Below are 16,278 nucleotides of genomic sequence, written 5' to 3' on the forward strand. Positions count from 1 at the left end.
CCTGGATGCAGACCATAGTACAAAAATATATTTTATGTATTGCTAAAAGTTATTTTAAAAAACAAATAATCAAAATTTATTTCTATAAAAGAAAATAATTATTTTTAAAATTAGGAGAATTCTCATGTAAGATGTTCTTATCAGATTTGATAACGTTGTTTTTGAGAAGTGATAGTGTGTGATTGGACTAGAAGAATCCTTATGTACTGAAAATTGAGAAATGAGGAGAAATTTATTTTCAGAAAACACTAAAGTCAGTAGGAAATATATTATTAAAAAGACATTTAATAATTGCTTAAAATATAATAAAGTTGTGATTGATGACTGTAATAATAGACCTTTAATAGGTCGCATGATTTATTTGCCCAAGATATATACATAAAAAAAGGACAATAAATTAACATTTTCTTAGTATGACCATTCCAACTTTTCATTCGATCTTTGCACTGCAACACAATTGACTCTATCATATTTATTCAGTTTCAGACCCCCCATTTACCAACACATATTCTTCTCTTCTTATCCTTTCTTCACTTCTCCACACAACAAAATTCTCTTTTAACTCGATCACTTATGTCGTGCTGATCTACACATTACATATTGGTTTATCTCATCAAAAAATCATTTTATTTTCTATTTACTTTTTTAAACACTAAACCATACTGTTTTTTAACAGTTAAAAATATTAAATTGACTATGTGGAAATGGAAAGGTGGTTATTTTATTTTGAGCATTGTGTGGATAATAAGATGGTAGTGTAGTACATTTTAAAGAATCTATAGATTGATACATAGGATCTGGTAATTAGCAAAAAGCTTGGGATACTGTTAAAAACCTAACGAGATTAACATTATATGGGTGAAAGGCAAAAATGTGGCAGCAAGTAGTTATAATTGGTGTTAAGAAGTTGCCAAGAACGGAGTGGAAAGTTAATAGACAAAGTTAAGCCTAATTGCAGTGTGTCAGTTAGTGTAACGTAACAAACATAAAATAATTAAACTTTAACTAGTCGACAAATAAAGGATGGTATGTGGCACCTTCTGTTGCAAATTACAATTAAATGACAAACTAAGCCATACCTCTTATATGAACAAACAAATTCAACCTATTCAGCCTACCTTATAAATCTATCAACATGCTTCAACCTAGGTTAAGTCATCAACTACGACACGCAACTTCATCTCACACATTATCTTATATTCTCTTTCACCTCACTCTTTCTTATTTCCAATCTTTTCTTTTCAAAAATACTACTTCTTTCAACGTTTTTAAGACTGATGAAAATATGATACACTTTTACGTTTATTTGATATAAAAGATAAAATTTTATATTTAAAAAAAAATAATAAATAAATAAAAATAGTATAAAAAAAATTAGATGGGTTTGAGAATATTTTTCTACTATGAAATCGAATTTACTGTCGTCAAACGTGTCTATGCTAGAATTTCAATACTGAAAGTACAACACGAGTACCGAATAGTTGCATAAAATATTTTAAATTTTCTAAAAAACATAAATAGACTATAAGTATTCTTTAATGCAAAGATTATATTATAAGAGATTATTACTGTGTGATAGCACCATTTATTTATTTTTACATGAATTTAATAAGATTTATATGCTCATTATTTTAATATCTTGTAGTAACAAATATTTGACGTTTCTTCTTCAGTAACATCAAGCGAGGTAAATTACAGAGTGACCGTGTTCGTTGAGGAGTATCATGAATGTGACATAGTAAAAGGAAAAGGAAAATGCCAGCTAGATTCATCGTACAGTTCCGGGCACAGTCTGTGAGTAAATAAATAAAGGGTCTCGGGGGTGGTGGGAGAGAGGTTAACACTTGTTTTGAGGTGATGAGCATCAGTGAAGAAGAAGGCAAAGGTGGCTCCAGGAAGCGCCGGCGTGAGGCGGAGGCGGAAAATGCATTCCGCGGAGTGCGGAAACGGAGCTGGGGACGTTACGTATCGGAGATAAGGCTGCCGGGTCAGAAAACCCGGATATGGCTTGGCTCCTTCGCGTCGCCTGAGATGGCGGCGAGGGCTTATGACTCAGCCGCTTTCTTCTTGAAAGGAACATCGGCCACCCTTAATTTCCCCGACCTCGTCCACTCCCTTCCTCGCCCTCTTTCCTCCTCCCGGAGAGACATACAATCCGCCGCCGCAACAGCCGCTCTCCACCCTCCTTCTCTCGGTACCGACACCAACAGCAATAGCAGCAGCTGGTTGGACAACTTGGGAGACGAATCCAGGATTTCGACGATGTCGTTTGAGGATGTGAAAGATGCCCCTCTGATGAGCCCCCTAAGGGTGGACTTGACTTTTGGAGATTTCTCATGGAACAACCTCTTCCATTTCAACTATGACGATGTTTTCATGTCATGATCTCAGAATCGGCATTGTATTTCATCTCTTCTGTGCTTTTTCCTACACTTTCTACTTCTAAACTAATAAACTACTGTACATTGAAAATAGACTTCTTAATTTTACTAATCACTTGCATGTGTTTAGATGGACGTCGCCTTTATTAAAATTTAATGCTATTTTTATTTAAATAATTTAAATTAAAAATTACAATTTTTGTTTTTTTTTTAATTCAGAATTGTATTTAGTGTTTTTTTATCAATTTTGTACGTGTTACTAATATCATCTTTTGTTAACATTTTATGAAACAAAACTTATTACTTTCTTTTTAATTGTTCAATATTTAAAAAATTTACTTCGATTTCTAAGTTATTATTTTTTTTTCATAACTTTGACTACACATTTTCTTTTACGATTATATTTAAATGGTGTATAACATTTTAGAAAAAGAGACATCAGTTTTAATAAATCAAATAATTTAAAAACTTCACCCGAAAGAAACAAAAGAAAGTAAACTATAACTTTAAAAAGTATGTACTTAATTTTTTCTTTTATAATCTTTTTGTTTTTTCATTTCCCTCTAATATCGTTTGCAATTAAGATTCCAACAAATATATACAATTTATACAGGATATATATTTCCAAAATATTTGTCATTATACCACAATAGTTTCATTTCATAGATCTTACAAGCTATTACAAATAATAAACATCTACATTTGAGTGAGGAACATATAGAGAGATAATTAGCTCAAGGATTAAGAAGGGCTAAACCAATCTCATCGCTATCTAACATCCTAGAAGAAGTATGAAGCAATGCTTGGTAGGAGACATCTTTCTAAGTTTTGTTTCTATACTTCCATATAGTAACAATGCCAATCGGTAATTAGAACAATAACTACAGTTCTAATTTTGAAATTAAATAAATAAATGGTTGGTATAAATGGTATGATACCATCCAAAAAAAAAATCCTAAAATTGATAACACGATTATTTTTTAACAACTTACATTTACGATTTTATTGTGATTTAGTTATATCTTTAAATTTATTATAGATATATACTCACTCATGAGAATAAAACAAATTATGTTTATTAGATTAATGAAATTTATTTGATTCGTTCAAAGGGTATTTTTCATTTTCTAAAACACACAACTTATTACTTTCTCTCTCAATTATTTTTACTTGTTCAATATTTACAAAATTTACTTAGATTCTTAAGCTACTCTTCATTTTATCATAACATTAATTATACTTTTTTTTCTTTATGCAATTGCATTGAAAATTGCATTTTCAAGAAACATTTAATTTTATTAAATCAAATAGTTTTAAGAAAGAGAAATCCTTATAATACATTTTCTCTTATCATATTCTTGCTTTATATATATATATATATATATATATATATTGTGCCACTCCATTGTGTCATTCAATTCAAATAGTGTATATCATTTTAGGAAACAGAAATATAATATTCATTAAATCAAATAATTTTTAAAACATACATTTAATTATTTATACTTCTTTTCAATATTTTAAAGTATTTTGTTTTCGCTTTAGAATATGTAATCGCATAAACCTTTATAATATGTAATCGCATAAACCTTTATAATATGTATCTTCTTGACATTGAATCACTAATAATATAATATTTTTTATTTTTTTTTACTTTCATATAAATAATATTTAATCAATATTTGAAATACTAAGGATACAAGGTACTCTTTTCCCTGTCAAACTTTGATTAGAATTTTTTTTGTGGTTTCGTTTAAAGGTTATCTTCCATCTCACGAAAAAGTAACTTCTCATTCTCTCTTTCAATTTTTTCCTCTTGTTCAACAATATTTCCATAATAGAAGTGGAGTGATTGTCTACTGAAAAATTCTCAGATTTGTTTTAATGTTTTTCAAAAAAGTAAATTCCAAAACGATAGGGTGTTAGAATATGGTGCAGGAAGTAATTAATAGCCTCTGTATGCATATGACTCGGAGCCCATCTATTTGATTAGTTTAAAAGTCCAAATCATTCAATTTATTAATGCACGTATCCCTCACTTCTTCACCTTGCTATATGACTGACCAATTAATTTTAATTTGTAAGTCATTTAAATATTTTATAATTTACAGACTTAATTGTACTTTTAGATTTGTTCATTTGAAAACATTGGTCGTAATTTAACTTACGAATTTAAATATCTAAAAGCAACAAGAATTGTAATCACCGTGTATTGTGGTTTATGTTTCCATCCAACCTAGAATATTCATGAAACCAGTGAATTGTAGTAGGATGTGTTGCTGTCTCTATCTCATCTCCATTTTAACACGTACGAAGTTTATTTAGACAGCCAACAAAACATTAGTACACACTTAATTGATGTTACAAAGATTGCCCACACAAACAGAGGAATGTAGTTATTTTCTTGTTATATATTACCTCAATTTGTTGCATCATCAAAACCACATGATCAAACTACCAATATTCTGGCAATCAAAACATACCATATAACTATAATGCCATTTATAGAGAGCTAGAGATAGGAACATCACACTCTCAGACATCTCTTCCAATCACAGTTACTATTCTTTTATTTTAAGGATTTTCAGTCAAAAGTGACATGATCCTGCACTCTCCAAGCACATCATTTTTAGGTAAATTCACTCATAGCCCTCTGTTCATCATTTATTTCTTATTTCAACTTTTATTTTATACTGTCTGAGCTACCTAAATTGTAGAAAGTACAACTTGCTTGAGATTATTGACATTTGATTCCTTTCATCTTAGAAATTGATAATAAACAAGGAAACAGCTAAGTAGTTTAGTAATGAAGTTCGTTTATAATATTCAAGAATAGCAATTTCTGTGAGTTGCTAATGATTTCAAAACTGTTGTTCAGTACCTGATGGGCAAATAGCATCAAAGTTAGCTCTCTTTGCTGTTTGAAAGCAAGATAAACATTTTGCTCCACACATTCATTGCCTTTTGCAATGAACATCCCACTCATGCTCACGTGATATGCTCAAGACGACCGAAATTTCATTGCTATGATGTGTAGAAAGTTGGCTTAATCAAATTGTTCCAACACAATATTAACAGTTACATCAACAAACGTAGATCACAAGACTCTTCCTTAAAACGGTAACCCATGTTGCTTTAAAATGTTGCATTTACTTGATTCCTGGGACCTAATTAATTAACATGGGAAATCCCATATGCCCATGATGAATTGTTTTCCAAATAATACTTCAGCGTTTCAACCCCATCTGATTTAAGTACTGAAAACCTTCCTGAAGGACGAATTCAAGTTAAAGGTGGTGTCTTTACAAAGATCGGTGGATCGTGACCAAGTTGAGATAGAAAAGATGAGGGGAAAGGCAGCTTCAGGAAAGACAATTTTGTTCGTATGCATTGCATGCTTTCTTGCAGGAACACTCTTTAGTGGCCAGATGTGGACACGACCCTCTAACCATGAAAATACACTGCAATCATCCACACCTGATTGTGATCACAAGCGAGTTCGTATACATAATTTCTTGTGTTTCGTTATTCCAAACTATGTTCAGAAAGAAACTGAATTTCATGTTTTTCTAACAGAAACTGATTGAAGGAAGATCTGTTGATGTAATGGAGGAAGTGGTGAAGACTCACCAAGCTATCAAGTAAGATATATACAAATCTCCCACTTAATTACACCAATGTCGTTTCTCCATGCTTAAATCCATTTTCTAAATTTTAAACTTTAACTCTGTTTACTTAACATGTGTGAAACGAAGGTATCTGGATAAGGCAGTTTCGACGTTGGAAATGGAACTGACAGCAAGTAGGAGAAGCCAGAGTGGTGGGAAGCAAATTCGAAAGCATAATGTACAAAAGGCTTTTGTGGTGATTGGTATTAACACAGCTTTTAGCAGCAAAAGGCGAAGAGACTCTATACGCGAAACATGGTTACCTAGAGGTACACTTCTATTACTACTAGCTCATGCATGTAATGTAATATGGTTGATGTGTTTGATGTGTGAAAACAAACAGGGAATGAGTTGAAGGAACTAGAGAAAGAGAAGGGCATTGTTGTAAGGTTCGTGATCGGGCACAGCAGCACACCAGGAGGAGTTTTGGATAAAGCAATTGATGCAGAAGAGGCAGAACACAAGGACTTCCTGAGGTTAGACCACGTCGAGGGCTATCATGAGCTATCCACCAAGACTCGTCTCTACTTTTCCACCATCACTTCTTTGTGGGATGCTGATTTCTACGTCAAGGTAGACGATGATGTCCACTTAAATCTAGGTATGTGTTTCAAATTTAGCCAACATGCAATGCAATAATTGTCAGACAAGTTTTTAATTCCAAAATTTGCATCTATGTTTATTCAGGTATGCTAGTGAGCACACTTGCCAAGTACCGATCAAGACCCAGGGTTTACATTGGTTGCATGAAATCTGGTCCTGTTCTATATCAAAAGTGAGGCTATTCTCTTTTACATTGTGGCCAAAATGGTCCTTTTCTAAACCATGAATCAATTATTTCTTCATAATCTTGTTTGAACATGTATGGCAGAGGAGTAAAGTATCACGAAGCTGAGCACTGGAAGTTTGGAGAGGAAGGAAACAAGTACTTCAGGCACGCCACTGGCCAAATATATGCCATTTCCAAGGATCTCGCCACTTATATATCCATCAATTGGTGATTTCATCATTCTTTCCAATTCTACACTGAGATGAAGACTTGAAGTATATTTTAACTTATGAGAATCACGTTCGATCTTACATTGCAGGCCAATATTGCACAAATATGCCAATGAAGACGTATCTTTAGGTTCCTGGTTACTGGGCCTGGAAGTTGAACATGTGGATGAAAGATCCATGTGTTGCGGAACCCCACCAGGTACGTTTTCCTACGTAGTTCGCATGTTAAGAAACTATGTTTTCTGTAATGTTATGAAAGTAATTTCATGGTTATGTTGTACATAGATTGTGATTGGAAGGCAAGGACAGGGAATGTGTGTGTGGCATCGTTTGATTGGTCATGCAGTGGTATCTGTAAGTCGGTGGAGAGAATGAAAGAGATACACAAAGCTTGCGGAGAGGGACACGGAGTTGTTTGGAACATTGAACTCTGATTCTCTATTTCATACACAAAATTTTATACCTTTAGTATTTTGCATCTGGAGAAATTTAATGCATTTTCTTTTTCTTTAGTGGAAATTGTTAGTTTTGTTCTGGATACTTGTTCGTCCAAAATACACTATAGTTATTTTTGTTTTTTTCAATATATAATCTAGTTTTTTCTCCATATTATAGAATTCGTTGTATAACATCTATAAACATTTACTTTATCAGTTTCGGGTTAATGATATATATATATTTAATGAGGTGTTAAGTTTTTCAGGTTGATACTACTTTAATTTTATCATAGATTTTGAAGTTAGAATGAAATAATTTTTTTTGTTATTTTAATTATGGTTTTCGTTCATATTTTATCTATGTTTTTTTTTTTCTGAATCAAGTAAAAATAATAATTTTTACATTGTAATTAATTAGTAAAGTGTATTAATTTATGTGTGTAATAATCATGAGTTTAAAGATTTTTAAATTGCATTGAATAACTAGAATTATCAAAATTTTATTTTTAGTTAATTAAATTTTTACTTTATAAAAAGATAAAAGAATAAACGTGATTAGTCGTCTTAACGTTTAATTGAGATTGTATTTTGTTCAATTTACTATAAATAACCTCAGAAGTTTTCATTTTTAATTGAAACTTTACTTTGGTTAATAATGAAAAAACTATGAAATTAATTGAGATTTTGATTTGGTTAATAATGATAATACCATCAAATTAGTTCAGACTTATTATTTATAAAATTTACGATAATAATTATTTGAATAAAAATATTTAGATAAACAATGATAAATCTAATTTTTAAAAATATATATTATTTAATAAGATTGATATAATTTAGTATTAATTTGATCGAATTAACAACAATATTATAAAAATTTGTGAAAACTTTTACTTTTGTGAGACTTTTGATAATTATTTTGCTGAAATTTAATTTACAAAATGTTAGAAATAGCGTCAAAACTATATAACTTTTAATATATAATCATCTTGAATCAATAAATAAAATCCTAATCAAAATTTTATATATTAAAATTTACGCCATAATTAAAGCTTTCAATATCAGATATATACCTGTCTAATTAATATATGAACACACTCATCTCATTTACATTGTTAGACTCATCTCATTAAGAAAAAATGAAGTCTTTCAAAACGTTTTGGTACTTTTCAATTTTTTTCTCTAACTATAGTCTTTCGTTATTTAAATAACCAAAGCATGTAGTTTTATAAATAATTTCAAAAATGTTACTAATGACATTTTTTAAAATATTTGCACAACTATAGGTTTTTATTCTTTAAACAACCAAAGCCTATTCGTCTCATAGGATTAAAATTTTTGCAAATTTTACATTCCCACCAAAGCATTCCATTTGCATCGCTGCATCACTTCTCCATTAATTGAGATTTTTTTCTTCATTTCTTATTGTCAAATGTGAACCACGTTGTCGCTTTCGCTGTCACTCTTCACTCTCCTCTCTTTCTTCCCTTCCTTATTGTCGAAACAAACTGTGTTGTCATATATATCGTCACTACAAGCCTTCCTTTTCTTCCCACTTCAAAATCGTAAAGACATTCGTTTTCATGTCTTACATTTTTTTTTTGTTTCATAATCATTCCTTCCTAATCTGAGTATTTTTTTTCATATACTTTTTCAATGTGAGGGTGAGAAGATGATGGTGAATCTGTTTGTTGGTTTTCTACGTGGAAAATGCTGGAAAAGTGAAGATCGGAAGTAATTGAAACAATACTTTTTAAAAAATAAAAAATAGGAATAGACTTGACTTAAGAAGGAGCCAAAACATAAAATAAATAATAAACTTCAATCATAACCAAAACCTAAAGTCGTACATCTTTTATCTCCATCTAAATATTTTTTGGGTTAAATAATCAAAAATAGAGTTCCTAAAATAACATGTGCCAAAACTCTTACGTGCATAAGTGACCTTTTAAGTCTATATACTTCTACTATTTATAATTTTACAAAATCTACTATTTATTTATTATATTTACTTTCTAAATATATAAATTATTTTTCAAAACCAAATTATAAACTTAAAAATATTTATTACTTCTTTCTTGAACCTCTACATTTTTTTAAAGAAACACTCAAATAAATACTAACTCGTACATAGACACCGATTTAAAACTAGTTTGTTTTATAAAAATATATATTATTTTTTAAAATAATTTATTTATAATTTTATTTTACTTTTTCTAAAGTTAATACTTTAAGAACTATATATTGATGTCTTCATGTATTCTTATCCGTACTTATTTATATAAGGAACACTTGTGCGACGACGGAGTGAGTAGAATAGATTTTTACAAAGACAACGAATATGTTATTATTATCCATGTTGCTCGTTACACCCAATTGTCAATAAATTATGTTTTCAGAAATATTTTGGATATGTTAAATTACTGTTAACTACAAATAAAATTTCTGAAATTTGTAGAAAAGTCCTTATTATACGAGAAGTTTTAGAAACGCGTTATAATTGTTAATATTTAGTGAAAATAGTAAAATTAAAAGGATAAATTTGTTAACATAAAATGTGAGATTCACCAAATTTGTATAATTTGTAAAATTGCAAATAATCAAATCTTAGACATACAATTAATGAGCACCACCATAATTGCATTTGTTTTCAATTGTAGTACTTGAGAAACAAATGCATTGAAATATTACAATTAACGATGTCTTCGAACATAAACAATTGAAACCAGTATAGGACAATAAATATAAAAATAATATCTTCTTGATCCATATTTTAAAATGATTAGAGGCATCTAATTATCTCCAACCCTAACACATTAATTTGTTTAGTTGATCTGAGTGTAAAGTTGCTAAGTTTTTCTAGGTTGTTCTTTTACTGTATCTTCCAAATACACTGATTGACACTAAAATATCATCAGTGTATTGTTGATACTCAGTAAACGAGACGATACCGAAAAACTCAGTAAGAAAGGGAAGTTCATTGTTTTCCTCCATAGGCCCAGAAATCCATCTCTCCCCGTAACGAAAGCTGGTTGATCTGATGCACAGACTGAGGGTTTGTCTCCTCAAACCTCACCCCTTTGTTTGATTCTTCATTCCCGAGATGGGAGGTAACTAGCCTATCAAGAACGCCCCATTCGTTGATTCCTTCACCTCTTCCGCCACCCACTTCTTGATTTGGCTCGCACGATCCAACTTCAATGCCAGACTCCGAAACTTGATATCTTAGGCCCTCGCTGCCACTCTCACACTCCCTAGGGTTTCCCATAAGTTGCTTTGCCATTACAGGGGTGTCCGAAGGTAGAGATGATGCATATGAGTAGTCAAAAACCATAGGCTTTTGGGTTTGAAGAAGGTTTTGGGACTGGAACAGTGAGTATTGGGGATTTTGCAAGTGTGGGTAATGGACAGCGAGCTCAGGCTTATCAAGCTCGAGCCCTGGTGAGTTTCTATGATTTTGGTGTTGGTGTAGCAAGTAATGGTTTTCTCTGTGTATGAAGGAGCGTCCGTTAGTGCTCGAGGAATTGTTCATTTGTTGATCTGGGTTATGTGTAGACCCACCTTCATTTCCAATCTTGAATAAATTCTTCTTCTTGAACACTCTGCACACCACCCACCCATCTTCCTACAAATACATTCAGACATATATCATTAGAGAGAGAGAAAAAAATATTATGCAGAAACTTTTTGAAGGATAATTCAGTATTAAATCGATATTAGTGAGAGAGAGGGAAAGAGAGATATATATACGTTGGCGCTTCCTTGAGGGTCATTGGCATCTTCTAGACGGTACTCGTGCATGATCCAATCGGTCTTTTGTCCATGAGGAGCTCTTCCTTTGTAAAACACAAGGGTTTTTCTCATTCCAATCTTCTTGTAGCTGTTCCTAATGCACTTGTCTCTTCCTGTTGCTTTCCAAAACCCTGCATTCGTTGCTCTATTAGTCCTTGAACCTGTAGGGTACTTTCTATCCTTGTGACTGAAGAAATACCACTCGTTCTGTGGAGTTGATCCAATTCTACATCTTTCTGTTCGTCATCATAAATTTCACACAATCAGAAGTCAAAATAAAAAATCTCGAAAGAGAGAAAACAACTCAACAGATGAAGTGCCAGAGAATTGAGAACATGAGAGGCTCATCAGTGTCATAGGAAAGGTGATCGACTAAGTAATGATGTTCTTTACATCTAAACTGCTTGATTTTCTAAACGGTGTCTTTTGCATTTTAGAGTTTTCAGATTCATTTATTTTAGGACAAAGGCAATCATCATATCAGTAACAAAATCGTTTTACATGTACTTAAGTAACATCCTATGAAGGCACGAAAAAAGAATTAGAGTGAGGGTACTGCGTAAAATACTTGCAAGTAATAGAATGTGCGTGTGCCATTACTTTTATTCCTTTATTCACTATTATCATTGTAGAAATCAAGGTGACATGGTATTGTCTTTAACAGTAAGCGACCATCTTAAAGATTATTAAATTTGACACAGTTATTTTATCCTTATAAGCATTCATCCTTTCTGCTTTATTTGACTAAACATATATATATATATATCTTTCAAGAAGAATCACATACTTTCATCGCGCATCTGATATCTGATAACAGCTTCAAGATTCAATTACAAAATAAATTTCACACAATTGTCCAGGAATAGGACGTTTATATCATAATCGAACATGTATATATTAAGTCTTATAATTCAACCAGAACGCTGTGTTTATTTAAAGTCTGAGAAATTTAAACATAACTAAATATATTGCAAGTGAAAGCTTGCTGCTGTTCAACTAAAAGAATGACGAAAAACTTTTATGTTTATCTATTTAATTACCTTCAAACAAAAACATATAATTTGTCATGTTGCTTAAAAATCGAAATTCATGCTTATGGGAACATAGAAAGTATGAAACGGAAAAGAAAATTGGCATTATTTTAAGAATGTATTTGTAGTATAAAGATTGAAATATCAGGAAAAGAGCATGCAGAAAGGTAATCGAACCATACAGAAAACAACCAAATATATCCTACAGATACTTTAATTTACCTTGCAAATCCCAAGGCTCCATCTTGTTCAAGTCGACCTCTCGAATAACATCCATGTCAAACTTCTGAAAGGAGACCTTCTTCTTCAAGTAGTAATGAAGAAGCTCTTCATCCGTCGGATGAAACCTAAATCCCGGCGGCACACCACCATTAGAGGAAGCCATCTAATCTCCAAACTCAAGCTCTCAATCACTTCAAAAGTAGCTGCTTCTCTCTCTCTTTGAACTCAATTAATTTGAAGAACTAAGCAATCAATTCGTACGTGGTGTTGCAAGCATGGCACTTATATACCTTCTTGGTTGTCAACGCCACCATCACACACTGTGACCATATAGAAAGGGTTGACGGCCGGTGACTACGCCGACGGGAGTGGTTGAAGCTACCTATCGTAAAAAGCAAGTTTACGGAATGAATGTGACCAGTATGATTGTTATTTTTTATTATTTTCGATAATTTCTTCATATTTTTCGTAGGGTTTCCCCCACAAGCGTTTGGGGAGCGTAAGCTACACTTTCCTATCCGTAGTAATTAACCTACGTTCACAAATTCACGTCCCAAAGTAAAAACATCGCTTTTGTTTCGACTTTAGAGAAAAAAAAACCTATTCTGCTGACGCAAACCCGACATAACTAGGTAGCAAAATGGACATAACTATTGTGGTTAGAGAATGATAACGTTAGTCAAAACCCTAGTTTGTAATATAATAATTGTGAGCTGTTTAAAGGTCACTAACATCACTAACACAGAATTAGCTTTTACGTACGTGAGACTTCACCTTAAAAATATGATGTATATACGTACATACACGTGTGTGTGGTGGTATACTAATGTAACATGCATACAAAATTAATTTCATTTTCGGGATCTGTAATTAGGTGTCACATTTCACTTAAGGAAATTGTTAGGAGTAATATAATATGTAAATATTGGTTGAATTCAAACTATTACGCATGATGATGATCCTTTAGAAAATGAAGATAGTGTTTATGTGAAATGAACAGATGAGACGCGCTTCTGAAAACACTGTGGACTAACCTATAAATATTAGTTTAGTAATTTTGTGGAAATATTTAAATGGGTAAATGATCCCGAGAATTAAAAACTAGGATAGTTTATAGGTTAGTATTTGATTGTTGTGAAAGCAATGTTAGGAAAAACGGTAGTAAAGTTTCTTGGGATTTCCGCATTTCATTGGACGGCCGAAGTTTTATACTAATAAAACTGTTGTTGATGGAGAATATTTTATGTAAATTATTGAGAATGATATAAAGTTTAAAGAAATGATAGGTTTAGCCTTAAATGTTGATAGAGAGAGTTAGAGACGCAGTCGCCATAGCTGGGGCAAGCACATGTGGGTATGACCTGATGTGCATTCAGATTGCTTTGGTTGATTCGATTGCACGCATTGTTTTTGTACTTTTTGTGATTCATTATCTTTCCCAATGGAGTTCTCGATCTTGCATATCAACCATATATATGAAATGTCTATAAAAGATATGTAAAAGTTGCATGGGATAGCTTCTTTTCATTTCACTTTATGACTAAGCTGTGATGGTAAATTATGAGTGAAAAAACAGAGCATGGTAACTGCAAAAATGAGTAATTATAGAGATTGATCATAACATGAGTTGTTGATGGTCTTCTTCGGGGAAATGATTGGTTAATTGAGGGAAACATGAAATCTCAAAGTCCGTGTATCTGCGTTCGTTCATGCATGCATATAATATTTATATTAGGTCATGACAGCTGTTCCCCGTAATATGTTGACTCAAATCTGGTAGAAATTTTTTGAACTATTTCCAGGTGATTGTACAAACATAGAAAATGGACGCAAAATATCTATACACCAGATAAGACGCATAAATTCATTCTTTTAAAATTTTAGATTAAAGATAATATTAATATTTTACGGGATACAATTGAGGTTTTATTAATTTTTTTTTGATAAATTTTCTCTTTATTTTTTTATGTAAAGTTATTACTGATATCAGAATTCAAAATTAGGGTCCTGTTGTTTTGAGTGGATTTGAGAGGATTTGAAGATAAATGAGAGTGAATTTGGAAATAAATTTTTTTAATTTTTCATGTTAATACAATTTTATACTAATTCTTACAAATTTTATTTCCAAATTCACTCTCATTTATCTCCAAATTCACTCAAATAAACGACAAAAAAATTTATCTTCAAATCTTCTCAAATTTCCTCAAATCCACTCCTCCAAATTCACTCAAAAGAACACGACCTAAGTAACGGCCAGCATAAAAAGTTTTTATAAAAAAAAAGTTATAATAAGCATGTGTTATGAATGAACATTATTTTTATAAATATTCGTGTCATATTAACTTAAAAAATATAAATCTGTATACTTTTTAAAGTTTGAGAATTAAATTTATCAAACACCATACGTTTAAAAGAATATAAGAACGAAAATTATAAAAAATCAGTTAAAGTTATAGTATCTTATTTTTAATGTATTTTCTCGTAATAATAGGAAAATTACATGCGATATATATGTTTAAAAAAGTTTGGTCTGAAAATTTTATTCTTAATTTTTTTTTCTAAAACGTATTTTATATGTTCTGGACTTATTCTAAAAATTCATTTCATATATTCTGAAAGATTTATTAAAGAAATTTTGATTTAAGAAGTTCTATTTCATTATAGAAGAGTTTATTCTGAATTTTTTGTTATAAAAATTCCTTTCTAAAAATCGAGTTGCTGAAATTCTAGAAAGTTTATTCTATAAAATCTCTATACCATATAACCCAAAAGTTAACTCTATAAAAAAAATTATTATTTTAAATATCATAGCAATACCTAAATGATACCGCTTAAATTAAATCTTGCCCAATGTTTTTTACTATTTGCATACCCTTTACCCTGCCCCCATTCTCTTTGCACCTTATTTCTTTCTCACCTTCCTTGCATCTCTATACAGTAATAATATTATAATTAATTTTTACATTTACTTGACACAAATTATAAAAATAAAATAGTTACAAAAATATAAAAAGAATAAAAAAATTAAAAATACTGTAAAAAAAATTTAGATGTATCACAGAATATATATATATATATATATTGTTTTTTTTTCGACTTAGATTCTTTAATTTTTGAAAATAGAATACGAAAACCAGTTTATGTATAGCATATTGATTCCAAATTTGATTTTAAGAGATTTATCATAAATTTTGGTTATATGAAAGAGTAAAGGAAACTTTTGCTAATAATCACCTACTTTTACATAATAGAAATTAATTACTGTATAGACTCAAGAGGAAAGGGTATCAATAAAAATTTATACTTGTTAATATGTGATAAGTATTGAGTGTAATTGTGATTAATTTAAATTAATTTATGAAAACAACAACTGCAATAGTTAATTAAAAATAAGTTAAAATTCATTTATAATTTAAGTTATTTATTTCTAAAAGGGATAAAGATTGAGAATTAATTTAAACAAGGTGGAAATTAAAAGTGTCATGATGTAAACGGGGTAAAATTTAAGGAGTTTAAATGACTTTTTTCTTTCCCTTTTAAAAGTTACATTAAAGTAACATTGATAAGTATTTGTTTAAATAATTATACATTTCTAAAATTATTTTTAATTAACAAAAAAAATTTAGGGATTCGTTCGTTGTGTGAACTTATAAACTAGTTGTTCAAAAAATTAAATTAAATTAATGTTTGAATAAACTTATTGGTAAAAGCAATTAAATGGAAGGATCTAAAAATACTTTTAGAGAGG

At 30.7% G+C, this 16,278-nt stretch overlaps 2 protein-coding genes and 1 pseudogene across 2 annotated transcripts; 2 read left to right on the top strand and 1 right to left on the bottom strand.

The window, feature by feature from the left end:
- Positions 1 to 1,695: 1,695 nt before the first annotated feature.
- On the top strand, positions 1,696 to 2,681 carry LOC148192854 (ethylene-responsive transcription factor ERF042 pseudogene; annotated as a pseudogene).
- A 2,156-nt stretch (positions 2,682 to 4,837) lies between these two features.
- Positions 4,838 to 7,593, top strand: LOC148192855 (putative beta-1,3-galactosyltransferase 8). The gene is made up of 10 exons (XM_088098790.1): positions 4,838 to 5,014; positions 5,260 to 5,501; positions 5,657 to 5,878; positions 5,958 to 6,022; positions 6,137 to 6,318; positions 6,393 to 6,650; positions 6,737 to 6,824; positions 6,921 to 7,046; positions 7,138 to 7,247; positions 7,334 to 7,593. The coding sequence occupies exons 3-10, from the start codon at positions 5,726 to 5,728 to the stop codon at positions 7,480 to 7,482; spliced, it is 1,131 nt and encodes a 376-aa protein (XP_087954916.1). The 5' UTR covers positions 4,838 to 5,014; positions 5,260 to 5,501; positions 5,657 to 5,725; the 3' UTR covers positions 7,483 to 7,593.
- A 2,544-nt stretch (positions 7,594 to 10,137) lies between these two features.
- On the bottom strand, positions 10,138 to 12,767 carry LOC148192856 (protein BEARSKIN2-like). Its single transcript, XM_088099096.1, has 3 exons — positions 12,531 to 12,767; positions 11,236 to 11,513; positions 10,138 to 11,110 (listed from the first exon to the last, which is right to left on the bottom strand). Exons 1-3 carry the CDS (start codon positions 12,691 to 12,693, stop codon positions 10,463 to 10,465), a joined length of 1,089 nt encoding a protein of 362 aa, XP_087955222.1. The 5' UTR covers positions 12,694 to 12,767; the 3' UTR covers positions 10,138 to 10,462.
- Positions 12,768 to 16,278: the final 3,511 nt, after the last annotated feature.

Source organism: Vigna umbellata, chromosome 9 (assembly GCF_029865625.1).
Source record: "Vigna umbellata cultivar VRB3 chromosome 9, Vumbellata_1.0, whole genome shotgun sequence".
Classification (NCBI taxonomy): Eukaryota; Viridiplantae; Streptophyta; class Magnoliopsida; order Fabales; family Fabaceae; genus Vigna; species Vigna umbellata.

Coding starts and splice junctions, on each gene's coding strand:
- LOC148192856 (XM_088099096.1), bottom strand. CDS start 12,693: ATGGCTTCCTCTAATGGTGGTGTGCCGCCGGGATTTAGGTTTCATCCG. Junction 11,514..12,530: donor GGAGCCTTGGGATTTGCAAG/GTAAATTAAAGT, acceptor GATGACGAACAG/AAAGATGTAGAATTGGATCA. Junction 11,111..11,235: donor ACCCTCAAGGAAGCGCCAAC/GTATATATATCT, acceptor ATGTATTTGTAG/GAAGATGGGTGGGTGGTGTG.
- LOC148192855 (XM_088098790.1), top strand. CDS start 5,726: ATGAGGGGAAAGGCAGCTTCAGGAAAGACAATTTTGTTCGTATGCATT. Junction 6,023..6,136: donor AAGACTCACCAAGCTATCAA/GTAAGATATATA, acceptor TGTGAAACGAAG/GTATCTGGATAAGGCAGTTT. Junction 7,248..7,333: donor GTGTTGCGGAACCCCACCAG/GTACGTTTTCCT, acceptor TGTTGTACATAG/ATTGTGATTGGAAGGCAAGG.